Source organism: Nannospalax galili, unplaced genomic scaffold (genome assembly GCF_000622305.1).
Source record: "Nannospalax galili isolate Female #2095 unplaced genomic scaffold, S.galili_v1.0 scaffold517, whole genome shotgun sequence".
Taxonomy (NCBI): Eukaryota; Metazoa; Chordata; class Mammalia; order Rodentia; family Spalacidae; genus Nannospalax; species Nannospalax galili.
Window position 1 is genome coordinate 107903 of NW_008340098.1, and position 21798 is coordinate 129700.

At 38.5% G+C, this 21798-nt stretch overlaps 1 protein-coding gene across 4 annotated transcripts in view; it reads right to left on the bottom strand.

The window, feature by feature from the left end:
• The window catches only part of Asxl2 (ASXL transcriptional regulator 2), a 111461-nt gene that overhangs the window by 47982 nt on the left and 41681 nt on the right, over window positions 1–21798 (bottom strand). For 3 of the 4 annotated variants that reach the window (XM_029564455.1, XM_017798637.2, XM_008834991.3), the window contains 2 exons: window positions 14794–14902; window positions 9609–9759 (listed from right to left, as the gene is read on the bottom strand). In XM_029564455.1, the coding sequence (XP_029420315.1) occupies window positions 9609–9759; window positions 14794–14871 (229 nt within the window). In that variant the 5' untranslated portion in view covers window positions 14872–14902. Of the gene's footprint in view, window positions 1–9608; window positions 9760–9986; window positions 10067–14793; window positions 14903–21798 lie in introns of those variants that run through there. The other variant, XM_029564456.1, reaches the window with a different exon arrangement.

The following is a 21798-nucleotide window of genomic DNA, read 5'->3' on the forward strand; positions in this document are numbered from 1 at the left end:
CCTTGATCTCACAAAGATTCTCCTGTCTGTCTTTTCCCCCCATATGCTGGCGGGGGTGTGTGTGTATGGGGGGTGTTAAAGACATGTGCTACCATGCCCTGCTAGTTAAATGCTTTTTTGATATGAAACATTGAGTGTCGCAAATTGTTTAACTACCTTTGGCTGTAGTTCATGAATTCTGATGCAAAACATTTTAAATATATTCTGGAATTATAGCTTTTATTTACTTTACATCAAAATAAATTTAATGTTTTTACATTTTTCAGATGAAAATCGATGTGTTTTGTTGCTGTTTGTTTTTGAGAAAGAGCTTCATGTAATGAAGGCTGGCCTCAAACTCACTATGTAGTCTAGGATGACCTTAAACTTCTGATCCTCTTGCCTCTACCTCACAAATGCTGTGGTTATAGATATGAGCAACTACATTGAACTTGAAACTGTTTTCACCCTTCCTATGATTTCTACCTTGGAGTCCTATTAAAATACATTCCTAGCTGGGTGTGGTAGTGCACACCTTTAATCCCAGCACTCGGAAGGCAGAGGCAGGAGGATCTCTGCGAGATTGAGGCCAGCCTTGTCTACATAGTGAGTTCCAAGTCAGCTGGGGCTACAGGGAGACCCTGTCTCAAAAAGAAAAAAAAGATAACATTCCCTGCCCTACCGTCCATTCTATTTTAGCCAAATTTTTTTAATTCCAAGTCCCTATTTCAAGTATTTATAAAAATGTTTTAGGGGCTGGAGAGATGGCTCAGTGATTAAGAGCACTGCCTATTCTTGCAGAAGACCCGGGTTCAAATCCCAGCACCCACATGGCAGCTAACAACTGTTTGTAGCTCCAGTTCCAGAGGATATGACACCCTCTTCTGTTCTTGGGTGCACTTATATACACGAAGGCACAATACTCATATATATAAAATAAAAATAATTTTTTTTTAATCCTTGTACTAAAGCATTTCAGGTAATAGTGGTTTTTACCCTCCATGCAGCAACTTTACTCTCCAAAGATTCCAGGGAAAATTATATTACTATATTTGCAACTACCTCTGTAAGTTTCTGTTTGTAATTTTAAAAAATTAAAAAATTATATGGTCCCTGAAGGGTGAGTATGACCAAAGTGTATGCATGCATGTATGGAACTGCCACAGTGAAACCCATTATATTGTACAAAAATATATACTAATAACAAACAGAATCAGTACTTTAAATGGAACTGGAGTCAGAAAATCTCTATCTTGTGATATTTTTAAAGAAAAACAAAAAGCACAGTCTTGGCTTTAATTCAAAGCTCTAGTCCTTTCTCTGAACTGAAAGTCAGTGTAAGGAGCCTATAGCTTGTAGTAGCTAAATGTTTTTCATAAGAATACAGAACCAGCTGGCATGGTGGTGCATGCCTGTAGTTCCAGCACTTGGTGGGCAGAGGCAGCGGATCTCTGTGAGTTCAATACCAGCCTGCTATACATGGTGAGTTCCAGGCCAGCTGAGGCTACAGGGAGACCCTGTCTCAAAAAAAAAAGAATACAGAACCAGAAAAGCAAAGAAGCCAGAGACAAGACATCTGGGTTAATCTCACCTAAGCCCTGTCAATTACTGTTTTGAACAAAATTCTTCAATCCCCAATGGGCTTAGAGTCTCTGTTAAGAGGCAACCATATGAAGACTAATATTAGTACAAATACAGTGTTGCTCCAATGTATATATAAAGCATAACTACATATAATACACACACACACACACACACACACACACACACACACACACAAAAACAACACAATTAGCACACGTGCAAATCTCCAATGAGACAAAGTGACATGGTATTCCCCATAAGCCCCAGAAGGAAAATAGGTGGCACCAAACCCTTTATGTGGAACCTGCCTTACCTCTGGCTTTAATTAAGGCAACTAAAATGCTTAAAAAAAAAAAAAAAAAAAAATTATGGTCACAGCAATGATGAACTAGAAAATATTAAAATAGTCCACTGGAATAATGTAAAATGAACTTTTATTTCTTGTATTTGTTCCCTCAGTCAGCTGTTATATATAGCTGGAAGACTGACAAAGGACTGTTAACAACTGGAGTCTTAAAAGTTCTTTTGTAGAAAAGGGATAGTCTTAGAATGAGTGTGGTAGCACACTCCTGTAATCCCAGCACTCAAGAGGCAGAGGCAGGTGGCTCTCTTTGAGTTCAAAGCCAGCCTGGTTTAGAGAGTTCCAGACCAGTCAGTGCTACACAGTGAGATTCTGCCTCAAAAATAAAGGGGGGTGCACATTGGTCTTGTGAATTTCAATTCTAGAAGACCTGTTTTGAAGTTCTTTTTCATGTAAGTGCTATCTACTCCAAATTGAGCTATGTTTCTTGATTATGTACTAAAGAATTCACTAAATAAAGCAGGGACAGTCACACCTGACTAGCTCCTTCTCTGGTTACTCCCATCTCAGTCCTAGTAGTGTGACCATCTTCAGTACAGGCAGAGCTAAAACCTTCACCAACAAGAACATCTCCCTCAATTCTTTCCACCTAAGTTAACTTTGCCACAAGTAGTTGTCTCCAGTATACCTTTGAAAAGAGACTCAATCCTCTCTAGTAACTTAGCACATATAAAAAAGTGATAGGACAGGTAGGTCTACAGTATTTTCTAAAACATCAGGCAGAATATAAAGTATCAAATTCCTGAATTAAAGCAGTCTGAAGATGCAGTAAAAATAACAATAACATGCTTTGGGAAATAGTAAATCCTCAAAATGCAAAGAAGTAGTTCGTATGATTGATTTTTTTTTAAAGATAGTAAAGGCAGACCATTATCTCACAAAACTTCTCTATCACAAGGTAAAAGCTATACTCATGCAGCTATTTCATATTACAATATTCACAACTTATTTGGGGGAAAATACAGAGAGATTTTACTTAGCTATGATCATAAAAAAGTAACAGAAAGAAATAACTGATTTTACTAATATTTTCTTGGAATTACTCCACCTTACCTTGACTTGAAATTCCATAAAGCTCTTCTTTAAACATTGCTTCCTGCTTGAAAATTAAGACTCAAAACTACAAGTTTTTAATTTCCTCTACTTTAAATAGAAATCAATAAGCTAGATTTAATAATGAACTGAGTTTCAATGTTCTAGTCTGTTCCTTTTTGCCAGAAAGGTATACACATTATCAAGAGTTTCTATCAATTTTCAACTAAAAGTATCAGTTTTGCTGTCAGAGCTCTTTATTTTTGTACATAAAAAGGAAGTGGGTTTTGATACTATCGCAGTGTTCTTCCTGTCTTACAATGCATTTGAAAAAAGTGATGTCAGATTGAGTAAAAGCCCCAAATAAGAAAAATGAATAGCCACAACTGGTTTTCTTTATTGATAATCACAAATGATTTAAAATATTTTAATTTTTTGTTTGTTAAAATTGTTGCCACATTATGTACTCTTAGCTGGCCAAGAACATGCTATATTTACCAAATTGACCTTGAACTTGCAGTAATTGTCCTGCCTCTGTCTCCCAAATACTGGAATTACAAGTGTGCCAGCTCACTTGACTTACAACTGCCTCCTTCTTTTTCTTTCCCTCCCTCCCTCCTTCCCTCTGTCCATCCCTATTTCTGTTTCTGTCTTTCACCTTCCTTATGTACGGAGATGTGACTGGACATGTAGAGGTCAGAGGACTCCTATGGAGTCAGCTCTTTCCTTCTACCATGCGGATTCTGGAGATTTGATTTCAGTCATCAGGCTTGGCAACAAGAGCACTCAGCCAATGAATCATCTCTCCAGTCCTCCTCTTTTTCATTTTTATTCTTTTGAGACAGCATCTTATTATGGTAGCCCAAGCTAGCTTCTAACTCATGGTCTTCCTGCCTCAGCTGAACTCAGAACTGTTTGGCTGAGTTTGAGTGGTGCTGCTGCCCTTATTTGGCTATAGGACTGCCACATTACTTTCCTTGGAATATTAAAAAATTCATAAATATGTTATACCTTAAAATTTATAGGCATCTATCTATACTATGACTGATCCAAATACAACAAGTTCAGATTATAAGATATTTCTGTATCATAGTGCAATTACCTCAAATTCTTTATTACTGGTAGCTCAGCATTTATTCATCATTTATCCATTTCCTGAGAATATCAGAGCTGCTTAAGTAAACATGAGATACATGTGACATCATGTAACTTCCCTCCCGTCCCACTTTCCAAATTACTCTTTCTCCTGAAAGTTTTATAGACTACCTACAATCAGAAAAGAGCTTTGGAGAATAGCTCATCATAGTATAGTCCAAGAAGAAATAACCAATATTGTGTTCATTTCTAGGAGAGAACTGAATCAAAGTCGGATCAAAACAATGTTGAATTTGTTATTACCTTGTTGTTAATATCTATTACTATATAGAATGTGGAGCAAGGTTATGCTATTCAAATCTACCCATCAAGCTACTAACAATGGAGTTCCATGATTATTGCTTAAGATATTTCTATAGCATAGTGCAGTTAGGTCAAATTCTAAGACAAAGCTATTAACATTTTTCCTGGATGAAAACATTGGTAACTAAACAATGGCAAGAGCCAATATTCAAAACAGTTGCAGCTGCATTCTTTGGCTCTTGAAAAACAAGAATGAAGACAGACATGGTAGTGTGTACTTGTTATTCTAGCACTTGACAGGTAAAAGTAGGAAAGCCAGGAGTTCCCAGTCAGCTTTGGCTAGTGAGTTCCAGACTAGCCTAGACTACATGAAACCCTGCAGGTCTGATGCCACCCCCAACAAATTAAGGCTTCTCAAGAGTATTCCTAGACAATGACTTTTGTTTCCATTTTACTAGACTGGGCACCTTTAATGCTGATTTTCTTGTTTTCAATGTCATCTAGGAAACATGAATCTTGCTAATTATTCCCCTTATCTGATACACTGGCTTTGTTCCTAATCCTAGATCTACAATTTTCAAACTTTCAGAGAAGAGTCTAAACTAGAGAGAAGCAGAGGAAAGAAAAGCCCTTTTCACTTATAGCTTTATCCTTCCAAAGCTGTGTGGTTAACAAACCCGCAGAAGAGAGGGCCCTAGACCACACCTGCTATTTGCTACTATCAGGGATTACTCTAAAATTCTTTATCAAGGATTTTCAGCAGAAGGCTCCACTTTGTCTTGTTCATATCTTTGTCCTTAAACAAATGCAGTGTGTGTAGGTCTCCATGAGGTTGTGAACTTAAAACTAGGACCCTCTGAATACGGTTAGCTGTGTTTTGTATTACGTGTATATGCTCTGTGTGCATTACTTATATCAGAGTATTAATGAGGTGAGAAATTATCAATTCTCTCCAAGAATAGACAAATATTATCACATAGCTAGTAATAAATTAGATCTATTTTTCTGATATAGGCACATGAACAGTTCTCAAGGCACTTAAAATTAAGAAGTTTAAGGTCTAAGGCAGCTTACCTGTCACTCAAATTTAAGAGGATAGTCAAGCTAGAGAAAACTTCAAATAATCTATTTTACTCAGGATTATCAATATCTTTCTAAAAGACTCAAAGGTTAGTCCAAAATTTGTATTGTCATATACAACTATAGATAATTATAAATTTGGATTAAAAAAGATTTTTTTCTTTAAACAGACTCTTATAAGAAAACTACAGAACAGGTGATAAAATGTTCTCCTTAATTGGAAAATCCTTTCTGATGAAGGGGCTGCATTACTTAAGTGTCCTGACTATGAAACAGACATCAAATGGCATGATAGCAAAGACAGGCAGACTAAAGCTGATGTTTGCTCATAGCCAGTCTTTTACTAGTAAGGAGAAAGCTATTATAGCAGTAAGTGCTCAAAATTAAGAAGAATTAGAGAGCTGCAAATAAGCAAATAAAATCAGCTTCTATAGCTGTGTGCCACCAGGCTCAGCTAACTTCTGTTTTTACTGCTATGCACACGCAGAAAAATAGATTTAGGCCCAGATCTCAGATCTTTCATAAAAATTAACTCAAATGGAGCTGGCAAAAATCAATCAGCAGGTAAAAGTAACTGCCATACAAGCCTGACAACCTGAACCTAGATCTCTGGAACTCACATAAAAAGCATGATACAGTAGCATCTCATCCCAGTGTTCCTACAGTAAGATGTGAGGTAAAGATGAAATTGCCCAGAAGCCCATGGACCAGCTAGTATGGAGCACTCAGTAAAGTAGCAGACACAAGAAGAGAGATCCTGCCTTAAAAGAAAGTGGATGGAGAGAACCTATTCCTCAGATGTCTTCTGAGCTCCACACACATGCTATGGCAAGTGCATACCTGCATTAAAAGAAAGTAAAAAGAAACTGCCAAGAGAATAAAAAGCCATAGTTTTGGAGACAATACACACACAAAAAACTTACCTAATAAAAAACTGTTACCTAAAATACACAAGTAACTCTTAAAGGTCAATAATAGGAAAATTAACAGCCTGACAAAAATGGTCCAAAGACTTGACATACTTCTCACTGAAGAACACATAACAAATAAGCAGAAATATGCTGTATATCACATGTAATCAGGATAATGCAAACTGAAACATCAATGAGATACTGCCATGAACCTACGAGAGAGGACAAAACCCAGAAGACTGGTAGATAGCGTGAACTATTGGCAAAGCTGTAAAGCAATAGGCACAGTCAGTTACTATTGGTAGAAATACAAAATAGTACAAAATATATGGCCCACTCTTCCTTCCTTCTCTCCCTCCTTTCTGTGTATGAATGTTTTGTCTGCACTACCTAAGTGCACGTGTCATACAATGCCTGCAGAGGCTAGAAGAAGGCATCCATCCCCTAGAACTGTAGATACAGATGGCTGTGAGCCTCCATGTTAGTGCTGGGAACCAAACCCAGGTAATCTGTGAGAGCAGCCAGTGCTCTTAATCACTGAGGAATCTCTCCAGCTCCACATGGCAGTTTCTTACAAAAGTAAACATATTCTTCACATTATCCAGGCAACTACACTTCTTGATATTTACCCAAATGCACTGAAAATATCCACATAAAAAAAACTGCACATAAAAAAGTTATAGTAGCCGGCGTGGTGGCACCTGCCTTTAATCCCAACACTCCGGAGGCAGAGGCAGGTAGATCTCTGTGAGTTCAAGGCCAGCCTGGTCTACATAGTGAGTTCCAGGAAGCTGGGGCTACAGGGAGACCCTGTCTCAAAGAGACTGAAAAAAAAAAAACGTTATAGCAGTTTTAGTCATAATTGCCAAAATGGAGGAAACAAGTATGTCCTTTAGTAGGTCAATGAATATGTCCAAATAATAGCATACTATTTAGTTCTAAAAAGAAATGTACCATCAAACCATGACAACACATGGAGGAATCTCCAATACAGGCTACTAAATGAAAGATGGAAATCCGGGGCTAGCAAGGAACCGGAAGACCTGAATTTAATCCCCAGGACCCACATGGTGGAAGAAGAATCAAACTTTTCAAATTGTGCTCTGACCACTATATACAAGCCATGGAATTGTGTACAAACACACAAATAACAAGTAAACATAATTTTAAGTATTTATTATTTTCATTTTATGTGTATGCATGTATTGCCCACATGTAGGTAAGTGTACCCGTGTCATGCAATGCCCACGGAGGAGGCTGTCGGATACCCTGGAACTGGAGTTACGGACAGTTGTTAGCTGCCATGTGGGTGCTGGGATTTGAACCTGGGTCTTCTGCAAGAACAGCCAGTGTTCTTAACCACTGAGCCATCTCTCCAGCCCCATATATGTAATTTTAAAAGAGATGCCAATCTGAAAAGATTCCAACTTTATGACAGTCTAGAAAAGGCAAAACTATGAATATAGGTTTAAAAAATATCAGAGGTTACCAGGAACGACCAGACAAGATTGTGTAGATACAGCAGAGAGGACTTTAGGACAGTGAAAATGTTCTGTATGATATTCAAATGGTGAATACATGTTTTTTAAAATTATGTATGCCCAAAGTCTTAAGAATGTATTCCACCAAGAGTGAATTCTAATGTAAACTATGGATTCTGGGCGATAAAAATGTACCAGTGTACATTTGTCAACTGTAACAAATGTTAAAACAAACCAAAGGGACAGGAGACAAACATGACAGTCAAAAACAAAACAAAACAAAACAAAAGGTGGCTTCATACCAGGAAGTCCCACACTAAAGAGAGAGCCAGAAGGATTGCACAATTAATGCCAGCCTGGTCTACATACTGAGCTGTAAACTACCCAGGGATAGATGGCAAGACCCTGTCCCAAAAAGCCAAAAGCAAGTGAAGGGGGGGATCCCCACAAACAATAAGGACCACAAATACACTACTCAGATGAGGGACCTTCAACACTGGCCTATATGTGCAAATGTAGGGTGGAAAGTCCATGAGAATTATGTATACTTACCACTAAGTTGGAACTTCAAAGTGTCCCCAAAAAGGATATTTGTGCATGTAGTGTGGGAGTGAGTGTCTGTACATGCTCACTCACCCCTGAAGGAAGAGACTAGACTGAAGGTCTTCCTTGATTGCTCTCTACCTTTTTTTCTTCCTTTTCAGTGCATGTATAGTGCATATAGTACATATAAGTGTGCATGGGTGTGCCTGAATATGCAAAGTTGATGTTGACTGTTCTCCACTTTATTGAGGCAGGGCCTTTTGTTGAACCCTTAGCTTTCCAATTTTGGCTAAGATTGTTAGTCAGCTTGCCACAAAGATCTCTTGTCTTTGCTTCCAAATGCTCAGATTACAGGAGGCTGCCTGCCATGCCTGCTCAACTTTTACATGGGATCTGGGGATTTGACCTGTGGTCTTCATGGTTACAAACCAAAACCTTTATCCACTGAGCCAGCATCCCAACATCTCTGTTTTATTTTTTGAGAAATGGTCTCTCACTGAACTTGAATTCTCTGCTTTGGCTAAACTGGCTGCTCAGCAAGCTCCTATGAATTGCCTATCCCTTTATCTTCCCTCATTGGGGTTACAGATATGTGGGTGCTGGAGATCCAAATTCAGTTCTTTATGCTTGCATGGCAAGCATGTTACCCACCAAGCTATCACTCCAGTCCCTAAAAGAGAAGGACATCTTTGAAAAATCCCTCAGTCAGGCATGGTGGTACACATCTTTGATCCCAGCACTCGGCAGGCAGAGGCAGGCAGATCTCTGTAAGTTCAAGGCCAGCCTAGTCTATATAGTGAGTTCCAGACCAGCTTGGGCTATAGGGAGACCCTGTCTCAAAAAGAAAAAAAGTAAAATAAAAATCCTTCAGTCACACTAGCCATAGAAAAGTTCATGTAAGCCGGGTATGGTGGCACACGTCTTTAATTCCAGGATTCGGGAGGCAGAGGCAAGAGGATCTCTGTGAGTTCCAGGCCAGCCTGGTTTACATAGCAAGTTCCAGGCTAGCTGGGACTGCAAGGAGACTCTGTCTCAATAAGAACCCCACCACCACCAAATAAAAAAGGCCATGTAGCCAGTGGCTATTATGTTGTGTTTGACAGTTTAGACATAAGCATTTCCATCACTGCAGAAAAAGAAAACTACTGTAAACCAGTAATCCAAAGGATAAAGGCAAGAAACTGACTGGTTTGAGGAAAGAGCAATAAAGCACTGTCCTATAGTATTCAGTAGCTTTACCTTTCCTTTTCCACCTGCTCTTTTTCCCCTCTTTGTTGCTGCCACCATCACTGCTGCTGCTGCTGTTCTCAGAACTCTGAGAGTCTGATTGACCATCACTGCTTTCTTCTGAACCTTCTGACAGCTCTTTCACCCCATCTGGCACATCTTTCTGAAATGTAGGCATTCAGTTAGGATTATTTACCAATTTTTCAAACTGAAATCAAATTTCTAATATGCAATATTATAACTTAATTGACTACTGATTAATTTTTTAGTATTATAAGATAAAACCACCAAATACCTTCTAATTCCTGCCATTTCTCTTTTTGGGGGTCAAGTAAGTTAATAATTATATCCAACATTTATATGCAGGCATAATACACAAGGTGAAATTACCCAGAACTTGGCAGATAAAAATCCAGGTTGCTGGGCGTGGTGGTGCACACCTTTAATCCCAGCACTCTGGAGGCAGAGGCAGGTGGATCTCTGTGAGTTCGAAGCCAGCTTGGTCTACATAGTGAGTTCCACGACAGCTGGAGCTACAGGGAGACACTGTCTCAAAAAGACAAAAAAAAAAAAAAAATCCAGGTTAAGTGATAAAATGCTCAGATTCTAAAATAATAATAGTAATAATAATTTTGTTGGAAATCTTTCTCTGCCCATGCATGGTATAATTGTGTGTGTAGTTACCCTATGAATTCTGAATTCAATTACAGAATTACGGTCTGGAGAATAAGAGCAGTGCATTATTTTCATCTAACTGGTTCCTTAATATTGGTTAATAAGCACCAAGCAAAGGAACTGCCCTTTTTTGTCTTTTCTTTCTTTCTTTCTTCTTTTTTTTTTTTTTTTTAAAGAATCACAACAGTCTCTTTAGCTTCAGTTCTTCATAATGAGAATGCTAACCTAAAAGGTTAACTGTTCCCTATGAGTATGTGAAAAACATGACACAGTAGTTGAATATCAACAGGCTAGGGAAGCAAGGCTTTCACAAAGCCTTGGTCTAAGTCTTTATCTCTTATCCCTTAATTTTAGTCTGTAAGGTGGTGATAACAGTACCTACCTTAAAAAGTCATTCAGAAATTAAATGAGCTAATTAATATAAAATGTTTACCACAGTGCCCCAAAGAACTCAATAAATATTAGTTGCTATTTGCACACAAATAAATGATTAGTGAATGTTATTTCTATGTTATGAATTTTCTTCCCACCAGTATTTTATTGTCCCATCTAATTATTATAATAATCACATTAAAAAATAATCGGATACAAAAATGTGACCCTACTGTGTAACTGGCACCCATATGACATTATACCCAAGACCATAAACTCTGATCTAGTAAATGAACAGTTATTTCCACTTAAGGTTCTCTCTAATCCATCTCTTATGTTATACACTTTCTTAAAATACAGACCCCATATTTTTATATTCCTTCCTTCAAAATGCAGGACAGCTTTTATAGAGTTAGTTGCCAGCCAGACATCTTGACCTGTAGGTTCAACAAGTATCTGAAATACAAATATAATTATCTTCTTTTTGCAAAAAACTTGTGATCCCTCTGGGATCAACTGCTCATGTCTCAAATCTCAGAACCTTTTTACCCCCTTTTACTCACGCCATATGCAATGTGTTCTATTTCTCTGTCTCTTTTACAACTCCCTGACTTCCTCCTGCAAACAACTATAACCACCTTTTTCTTGTTTCATAATGAAATTTATCCTTGAAAACCTTCAAACACAGATGTGATTGTTCTTCCTGAAGACCTCTGCATCTATTCAACAGCTCCCACCCTCAAAATAGACATATACACAGAGACACAGATACACACACACAGGTCAATCAGGATAAAAGCTTCATCTCTACCTAATGTTTATCATTTTTCTTAACTCTGATGATTATCATTTAATCCAATTTCCTCTATTTCTAAATCCATTCTGAATTCTATCTACACTTTTATTTGAGCTACTCTCATATTTTGGAAGGCCCTCATATGTTCAAGCCCAGTTTAAATCTTGCAAGTACATAAACTTGCAAGCACATAACACAAACTCTCTAGATCCCTTTATTCAAAATCTTTATTTTGCTTCATTATCAGGGTACAATTTGACAGTGTATCTTATAAATATGAAGTTGTTTCAATAACTGTGTCTTTTACAGAGATTAAGAACAATAGTTTATCCATCATAGCCTCTACTATTTCTGGCATATAGACTTGCTACTGTGATATAATAACTAACATTATTTGAACTATGAGTTCTTGACATAAGAGTTCCAAAACTTTAATAATTTCTTGATCAATAATGGCAACTAGGAGAATCTTTTGTTCTGGTATGTGGTCTTTGACCCCAGTTCCAGACACAGTGTTCCTAAAACCCTTGGAATCTCCCAAGTAATAGGTACATCATTTGTTTTAATGAGATGACTCTTTATGGGCTCCTGTCTGATTAGTGGGATTCGACTAAAAAGTTGTACAAAGTTGGAACAGTCAGCCAACCTCTCAAGAGAAGGAGGGTGTGTGTGTGTGCTAAAAGTTGAGTTGATCACTAACGGCCAATGACATAGCCATGCCCATAAAACAAATTCTCCATAAAAAAAGTCTATAAAGGCTCAGCGGTTTGGATGAGTTTGCACACAGCCAAAATCATGTAGGTGTTTGGAGGTGGGTATGCCAAGAGAGCTCCCATACCCACTGATCACACTTCACTTTATCCATGTCTTATCTACATTCTTTGTAACATCCGTGAGCAATCCTGGCAAGTTAATCAAATAATAGAAGGTCATGGAACTCCAATTACAGCTGGTCTGTCAGAGGTTAGGTCACAACCTAGGTCACAACAGGCAGCTGAAGTGAAGGGTAGTATTTGGTACTGAGCCCCTAGCTAGTATATGAGATGACTCTTTATGGGATTCGACTAAAAAGTTATATGATAAGTTGAAACAGTCACCCTAACCTCTCAAGAAAATGAGGGGATTTAAAATAAAGGATGCCCAGCTGATGCCAGATGGATGTGTATGAGAAGCCCCCCTGATACCTGGCATTAGAAGTACTGTTCTAAGTGGTATATGAACATAGAAAAAACATTTTGGGTTTTTCCTTCCTAAATCTGTAACAGAGTAGACATTTAATGTAATTAAAATCATGGAAGGTCTAGAATGGCTAAGCTCTCAAAGAAAAAATAAATAAAAGTTCCATTTGGTATTAAAATTCTCTATTTAACCTAGAATTTAAATAGAGTAAACCGACAGGAACTATCAGAAGGCAGTAAGATTTTAAAAGACAAACCACCTTGCCGGGCTTGGTGGTTCAGGCCTTTAGTCCCAGCAGAGCCAGGTGGATCTCTGTGAGTTCAAGGCCAGTCTGGTCTACATAATGAGTTCCAGCCAGCTGAGGTTATAGGGAGAGCTGTCTCAAAAAGTCCAAGCAAACAAAAGGCCAAAAACAAAATAGATAGGGGTTTGCTATATAGACCAGACTGGCCTTGAATTCACTATTATAGCTCAGGCTGATCTTGAGCTCATAATGATCCTTTTGCCTCTGCCTCCTCCTAAGTACAAATATTTATAAGTGCAAAACAAACTACCATGCTCAGGTATTAAAATATTGAATTTTTGTTTTCCATTATTTATTATGTGTGTATGTGACTGGGCACAAGCTTCCTATAGCACACAAATGGAAGTTGGAGGACAGATTTGTTGGAGTTGGTTCTCTCTTTCCACTATGTGGATCTTGAGGATCAGAAACAGGTAGTTAGGCTTGGTATCAAATACCTTTACTCTCTGAGCCATCTCAGCAGCCTAGATTAGATGTTTTTTTAATGTTAGTGGGTTCCATATTCCCACTGAGCATTGTGATGACGAGCTCTGAGCTAAAAGGCAACAAGGAATAGAGTCCCCTACAGATATGTCATATTGGGAGTCATGGTCTCCAAACATTCATTCTCCATTTGCTGATAAACTTCCTTTGAGGAACATTCCTTTCCTTAATTCATCAGGCTGGTACCAGCTTAATCTCAATTTTCTGTCAAGAGTGACAATGACCCAAAGACTGAGCAGTGAGAATAATCACTACATTTGGCAACAGCCATCATTAAGGTATGATGTCACATGGGCCGAGTCAAACCAAAAGTCAAATCTGAATGAGGTGGGAGGACTCTTGCTTTAGTTACTATATTCTTGTCTCTCTAGACTTACAGCTTGCAGAGTAGTCTCTGAATGGATTCCTGACTGAGAATAAAGTTAAAGGAAATAACAGAGATCAAGGCCAGATGACGTTTTGATCACATAGATCCAGCCTGGATTCCCTTAGAATATTTAGTGGTATGAGTTAATAAATTGTCTGTCCTACATAAGGTCATTTGGATTGGTCTTCCTTAAATGTGGGAACAAGATATCAGCCAGCCAGGGTAGAACAAACTTGAGAATTCAGTCAGAACAGTATTTATATTTTTGTTCTGATACAATATGGCCAACACTGTCAAGAGATTCAATCTTCTGAACTTAAGTTTTCTCCATTTAAAAAGAAGAATTAATAACCACACCTGAAAGTTATAGTGGGGAAGTCAACAAGTAATATAAACCATCTAGGGCTCTAGGGAAGATATTCAACAAAATATTCAATTATCACTCAAATATTGGAAGGCTCTAAAATAAGTATATGATGCATGCTCAGCACTCAGCACCCAGGAGGCAGAGGCAAGCAGATCTCTACGAGATCAAAGTCAGCCTGGTCTACAGAGCGAGCTCTAGGCCAGCTGGGGCTACATAGTGAGATCCCATCTCCAAAAACCAAAACAGAAAGACCTCCAAAACAAAAACAAAAAATATGGGGGGAATGCCCTATGGTAGAGCAAGTGTTTAGTACTCATGGGGCCCAGAGTTCAATTCCCAGAACACCCCCCAAATTATTTATAAATTTACTTATTTCACAGTTGAAATATTATTTCTTCTTGGAAATGAAGAACACAATTCTCAGGGCTGGAAAATCGCCAGCACCCACATGGCAGTTAACAACTGTTTATAACTTCAGTTTTAGGGAATCTGATGCCCTCTTCTGGCCTCCCTGGGCATTGCACACACAGGTACACTTACATACATGCAGGCATAACACTCATACACATAAAATAATTCTCTATGACTCCAGTATTATTTATATGTTGTCACTATTTTTTTCTTTTTAAATGGCTCCCTGATAAAAATACTTACCTTCAATGTATAAACTCCCATTCTACCTGGAACTTTATAGAAGATGCCCTCTTCACCTCGGGAGTTTGTGTGTAGCATTGCATTTAGGCACGCAAGAGGGGAAGTCCCACTGCAAAGTAAAAAGGAAAAAAAAGGAACATAGGGATTATTTTGTCTTTGAATATTCTTTGTGATTCTGACTTATTCTTTTTTTTTTTTTTGGTCTTTTTGAGACAGGGTCTCCCTGTAGCCCCAGCTGGCCTGGAACTCATTATGTAGACCAGGCTAGCTTTGAACTTACAGAAATTCACCTGCCTCTGCCTCTCCAGTGCTGGGACTGAAGGCATGTGCCAACACATCTGGCTCTGACTTAAATCTTATAATTGGTCAACATGCCTTTGTTTGAACAAGTTTTTATTTATACTATAAAAAGTGTATCAAAGGCCAGGCACTTAGGTAAAAAACAACATATTCATGTATCAAAATAAACAAACATAAAGCAGTATCATACATTTATTGTGTAAATCTACTATTTGTAAATGAAGCTTTATAAATGTACACAAAAGTGGAACACACACACAAAGAGATTCAAACGATATTTATCCAATTGCATACAGTGCACCAAACTAAATCTGATCAGTAAAACTAAACTGACATCATTTCTTGTACTTAAACCTATCAGGAGATCACTTCTTTTATTGATTTATTTATTTTTTTGAGGCAGGGTCTCCCTGTAGTTCCCACTAGCCTGGAACTCACTATACAGACAAGGTTAGCCTAGATCTCAGAGATCCACCTGCCTCTGCTGGGATTAAAGGCATGCGCGTGCGTGTGTATAATTTCTGAATGGTAGCATGATGGCACAGAACTGTAATCCCAGCACTTAGGAGCCTGAAGTAAATTATCACAATTTCATTGCTAGCCTCTGCTATACACCATGAGCCTAAGAGGGAAAAATTCATTGCCAATTGTAATCAGGTCTTATTTTCCTATCTTTTTTGTGTTCCTCTACCTGTTCCCGAAAGCAATAAAAATTAGTAACAGGCATTCCTAGTCATGGTTTGTCTCTGCATTAAGGAAATGGTGCTGATGTTTTCGTGTGAGTCTAATGTTGACTTTTTGCTAATTACTAACATGTTAAGAAATATGAAAGTAACTATAAGCAATGTATTTTTTTTTAAGCATAAAGCTACATGTATTAAACAATATAGCTGGGCATGGTGACTCACATTTGTAATCATAATACTCTAGAGGCTGAGGCTGGAGGATGGCAGCTAGCTTGGGCTACAGAATAAAACCCTGTCTAGAAAAACAAAAAAGGGTTTATTATACTATATCAAAGTGTAGGCTATCAAGAAATGAATGAAATTATGTTTATCTCAGATGATTAACTTGTAGCTTTTATGAAATGGAAAAAGATTAGAGATAGATAATAAAAAGCTTCAAATTGGGGAGTTTCTTAAAAAAATTTTTTTAGACAGGGTCTCCCTGTAAATGGCCTGAAATTCGCTATGTAGACCAAGCAGGTCTTGATCTCACATAGAACCACCTGCCTCTGCCTCCCAAGTGCTGGGATTAAAGGTATGTGCCACCACGCCTGACTGCTTTTTCAGTTTTAGATAGGATAGGATAGGATCTTACTCTGCACCCCATACCAAGGTCTACATGGGTATAAAACTCCCTGTATAGACCAGGCTGGCATCAAACTCAAAACGATACTGCTTTAGGCTTCCAAGTACTGGGATTACAGGCATGAGTCACTATGTCTGGCTTATACAGAATTTTTTTGTGTGTATGAATATACTGTCTGCATGTATGTAAGTGCACCTGTGTCATACAATGCCCCTGGAGGTCAGAAGAGGGTGTCAGATCCCCTGGAACTGGAATTATGGATGGCTGTTAGCTTCCATGTGGGTGCTGAGAACCAAACTTGGATCCTCTGCAAGAGCAGCCAGTGCTCTTAACCACTGAGCCATCTCTCTAGTTTCATAGTGCTGAAATATGTAAAGACAACATATTCATGTATCTAAGGGAAATACATAAAAAGTTCACATAAAAAATATAAATGGGGAGTGGTCTAGAGTCTCTATTGGGAGACTCAAGTATTTTTTGTTGTTGTTTCTTTCTGTTTTTCTTTTTAAAATTTCTTGTAATAACCAAGGAACAAGGCAACTTAAATGCACATTCCCAATTCATCTCCCTCTCAGTTCTCTGCTGGCTATACTCAATAAACCAAAACCAAGTCCACTAAAAAGGCTGCAAATAAGATGGATGGGGCTGGAGAAAAAGACATTAAGACAAGAAGATCACTGGACATCACTGGAGCTCATTGGCCAGCAAGTCTAAATCTATGAGCTCCAGGTTGAAAAAAATGAGGCAGAAAGTAATTGAGGAAGACACTTTATGTCACCCTGACTGCCACACTCACAGGCATACCTACATGAACACATACACATACCACACATGGGGTTGGGGATTTAGCTCAGTGGTAGAGTGCCTGCCTAGCAAGCACAAGGCCCTGGGTTCCGTCCTCAGATCCGGAAAAAAACAAAAAACAAGGCAATTAACACACACACACACACACACACACACACACACACACACACAGAAAAAAAATAAAAATTATACCCATATACAATTAAGTAAGTCCGAAATATCTTGGCTGTCTCTAGATATAAGGGTTTTCTGAGCTCAGGAGAGCACAAATGTATGTCCACTGTTTTCTGTTCAGTGATACTTGGTGTATCAAACACTTAAAAGAAATCTTGCATTCCCTACAACAGAAGGAAAACAAAGAAAACACATTCCAAATGGATTAAAGAATAAAGTATAAAAGTAAAAGGTATTGAAAGAAAATACTGTAACTTGAAGACAGATAAAAACTATTCTACAAAAGGAAAAAAAAAAACCCTCATAACTACAAAAGAACCATGTTGACTTATACAAAAATAAAGGTTTCTATGCAGAATAAAATTACAATCAACAAAATCATAGGGAATACATAGTTAGAATAATTAACTGCAAAACACACAGAAAGCAAAAGACTAAGAGTCCTAAGAAGAGCTTCTTTTAAGAAAATACAAACAATCAACGTTGGAGAGATGGCTCAGCAGTTAAAGAGCACAAAGCCTTGGGGGGGTCTATGCTCAGCACAATAGCAAATATACTAAGCTTGGCGGCATATGTTGTAAGCCCAGCAATTGGAAAGTGAAGGCAGGAGATCAAAAGCTCAAAATCATCCTTGCTACCTGACACCCTGCCTAAACAACAACAAAGCCAGATACAGGTGTACAATCTCTGATCTGAAACATGGCAAACATTTCAGGCACAAAAACTTTAGTTCTGGTTTTCTGAGACAGGGTCTTGCATACAACATACCATAGATTATTCAACATTGCCAAGATTAGGCGTAATATCCCATACTCAAATGTAATGAAAAGTGAACACTCAAATCTGATAGACAATGTCACATACACTTTCATGTCAATTCAAAGACATTTTTGCCGGGCTGGAGAGATGGCTCAGTGGTTAAGAGCATTGGCTGCTCTTGCAGAGGACCCAGGTTCGAATCCCAGCGCCCACATGGTGGCTAACAACTGTCTGTAACTCCAGTTCCTGGGGATCTGTCGCCCTCTTCTAACCTCTGTGGGCACTGCATGACATGGGTGCACTTACACACATGGAGGCAATGCAGTCATACACATAAAATAATAAAATATGAAAAAAGAACAGTAGTGTCAAGTGATTTCTGATGCTAACTGCATGAAGAAACTTCGTTTTTCAAGCATTTAAGAAGATTATAATTACAAATGAGAAATTACAGACCTGTACATACAGTGCTCTAAGGCAAAGAGAAAAACAAAACAATTAATCTAGGGCTTAGTAATTAGAACAAAAATAGGCCACACATCTGGTGAAGATGTGATAAAACTAACTACTGGCCAGGTGTGGTGGCACATATCTTTAATTCCAGCAGAGGCAGGTGGATCTCACTGAGTTTTAGGCCAGTCTGGACTACATACTACATAGTGAGTTCCAGACCAACCAGCTGGGGCTTCAGGGAGACCCGTGTCAATAAGAAAAAAAAAAATCTGTAACTATAGTCACTGTATTTTAAGTATACTTCTCCTTTCAAGGAAATAAAGCTGTGGAAAATTCAAAAGATATATCGTGAACACTATACCATTTAAAAAAAAATTTGTGGGGCTGGGAGAAATGGCTCAGTGGTTAAGAGCACTGACTGCTCTTGCAGAAGACCTGGATTTGATTCCCAGCACCCACATGGCAGCTAACAACTCTCTAAAACTCTAGTCCCAGGGGAACTAGACCTTCTTCTCATTCTCTTCTCACCTCCGTGGGCATTGCACAACATGGGTGCATTTACATGCATGTAAGCAACATACTCAGACACAAAAAATAAAAATTTTTAAAATAAATAAATAAATAAAACAAAATTTGTGGGCTGAAGAGATGGCTCTGCTATCAAGAGCGCCAGCTATTCTTGCAGAAGACTGGGATACAACACACTCTTCTGTCCTCCTCGGGAAAGGCACAACATGGGTGCACTTACATACATGCGGGCATAACACTCATACATACACATAAAAGATAAAAAAAAATTAAATAAAAAAACAAAACAACAAAATTTAGGACTGGTGAGATGGTTCAGCAGGTACAGGTGTTTGTTGCCAAACTTGATGAGTTGAGTCTAAGCCCTAGAACCTACATGTAAAAGGAAAACCCACTCCCATCCTTAACTCCAGTTTCAGGGGAATCTAAAGCCCTCTTCTGATCTCCGAGGCGAGGCATTGCATGACACAGGTATACTCACACACATGCAGGCAATACACTCATACACATAAAAAATACTAAAATTTTTTTTAAGTATTTATATTTGTGCTAATAGGTAGTAATTGCATAACATGTGAAACAGCTTGTAAGGAGAAAATTAGTTTCTCTTACATATTAATATAAAAGGATTTTCAGCATTTTGATATCTTGAGGATTTGATTAGTCAAAGCATACTTCCTGCTGGGGAGCTCTGTTGTGTTTTTTTTGACATAGGGTCTCCCTTTAGCCCCAGCTAACCTAGAACTGGCTATGTTGACCAGGCTGGCCTCGATCTCACAGAGATCCACCTGCTTCTGCCTCTTGGGTGCTGTGATTAAAGGTATGTGTTATCATGCATGGCCAATGGCTTTGCAAATATACAACCCTAACCCTAACCCTACATGTTAAAAAAAAAAAGATTCCTCTGAAACCAAGTATAGCGTTACATGCCAGTAATCCCAGAATTTGGGAAGTGAAGGCAGGAGGATCAAACCAGCCTTGGCTTTATAGGTAATTCAAGACCAGCCTAGGCTACATGAGAGTTTGTCTCAAAAACAAGAGAAAATAAAAAAGACTTCTCTGAATTCTGTTCTTAAAGGAAATGCTATTACTATTCACTCTAAAGTAATAAATGTTATAGTAGAGTAACCATAAAATAAGAATCTCTGAGTTCAGGAGCCAGCATAAACCTAAAATCCCAGCACTCAGAAGGCAGGTGGATACCAAGTTCAAGGCCATACATGTCTCAAAAAAGAGGGCTGGAAGGCCTAGGGAGATGGCTCAGTAGATAAAGCATTTGATGCAAAAGCACGAAGACCAGAGTTCAAATCCACAGCACTACATCAATGCTGAGTGATTGTGGTGGCCTGCCTGTAATTCCATCATGTGAAAGTCTAAGACAAGAGTATCCCCAGAGCAAGCTGACTAGCTAGACTAGCCCAATCAATGAGCTCTGGGTTCAACTGGAAGACCCTGCCTCAATATATAAGGAGATCAATTGAGAAAGATACCTAGCATCAACCTCAAGTCTACATATACACACATGCATACATGCATGCCATACACACATGAACAAAAGAAAAACATCACATGTTGAAACAACCATAGTTGAGTTTTGGCGAGTATTAAGAATGGATGCTGTGGCCAAAAATACTCTAAAACTCTAAAAAGGTCCCCCGTTATCACTACTTCCTAGGAAAGTCCTTTATGAAATTCCATCTTGTTGAATGCAGACAAGACTATGACTGTGCTTTCTAAACAAAAGAATTTAGCAAAAGTGACAAGATGCTACTTTAGTGACTACTGTATGTAACACTGCCACTTCCTAGCCAGGTGACTCGATTTTGCTGATTTTGAGTAAATGTGGCCATGGTGGGGAAGCCCAGATGGTAAAAAAACAAAAACAAAAACAAAAAAAACAACCCTCAGAACCCTTTAGTCAACAATCAGCTTTGAAAAGGTTCTCAATCTGATAAGCCACAGGGATCTGAGTTGCCAACAGCTGTGAGAATTTGGAAATCATCAGCTATGAACTCAGGCCTGGGCAATACCTTAACTGTACCATTGCAAAAGGACATAGATAAAGCAATACTTGGACTCCTGATACACAGAAACTGAAGTATAAACTTGTGGTAATACCATTAAAGAGCAAATGATAATAAAAGCATCACTACTATTATTTAAGTTAATAATTTAAAAAACAATAGATAACTGGTAACAATATAGATAAGCACACCTTTAATCCAAAACTTGGGAGGTGGAAGCAGGCAGGTGTCTGTGAGTGTGAGGCAAGCCAGCTTTATAGGGAGATCCTGTGGGGGAGGGAGGGCTCTAATGGGAGGAGAAGAGACATGCCATTGTACTCTTGAACTCACAGCAGCTGTGGTCCTGCAGAAGACTTATATAAAGATTAAGTCAGTCAACATTGCAGCATGGAGGGTAGGGGTGTTCGAGAAGTGACTCATGATACCCTATCCCTAGCTGAGGAGTTTTGGCACTTGATGGCTACTGGAAAGAGTCATTTGACCACTAGTAGGTTGCCTGTGTGCTCCAGTGGATGGGCCCAAACCAATGTGCATTTAGACAGCACTAACTAGACACCATGGATAAATTTTTTTAAAAAAGCACATGAAAGTGGGGGAGGTGGGCATTTTAGGAGGGGTCTGGGGAAGTGGGAGAAGTTGGGGGTAAATATGA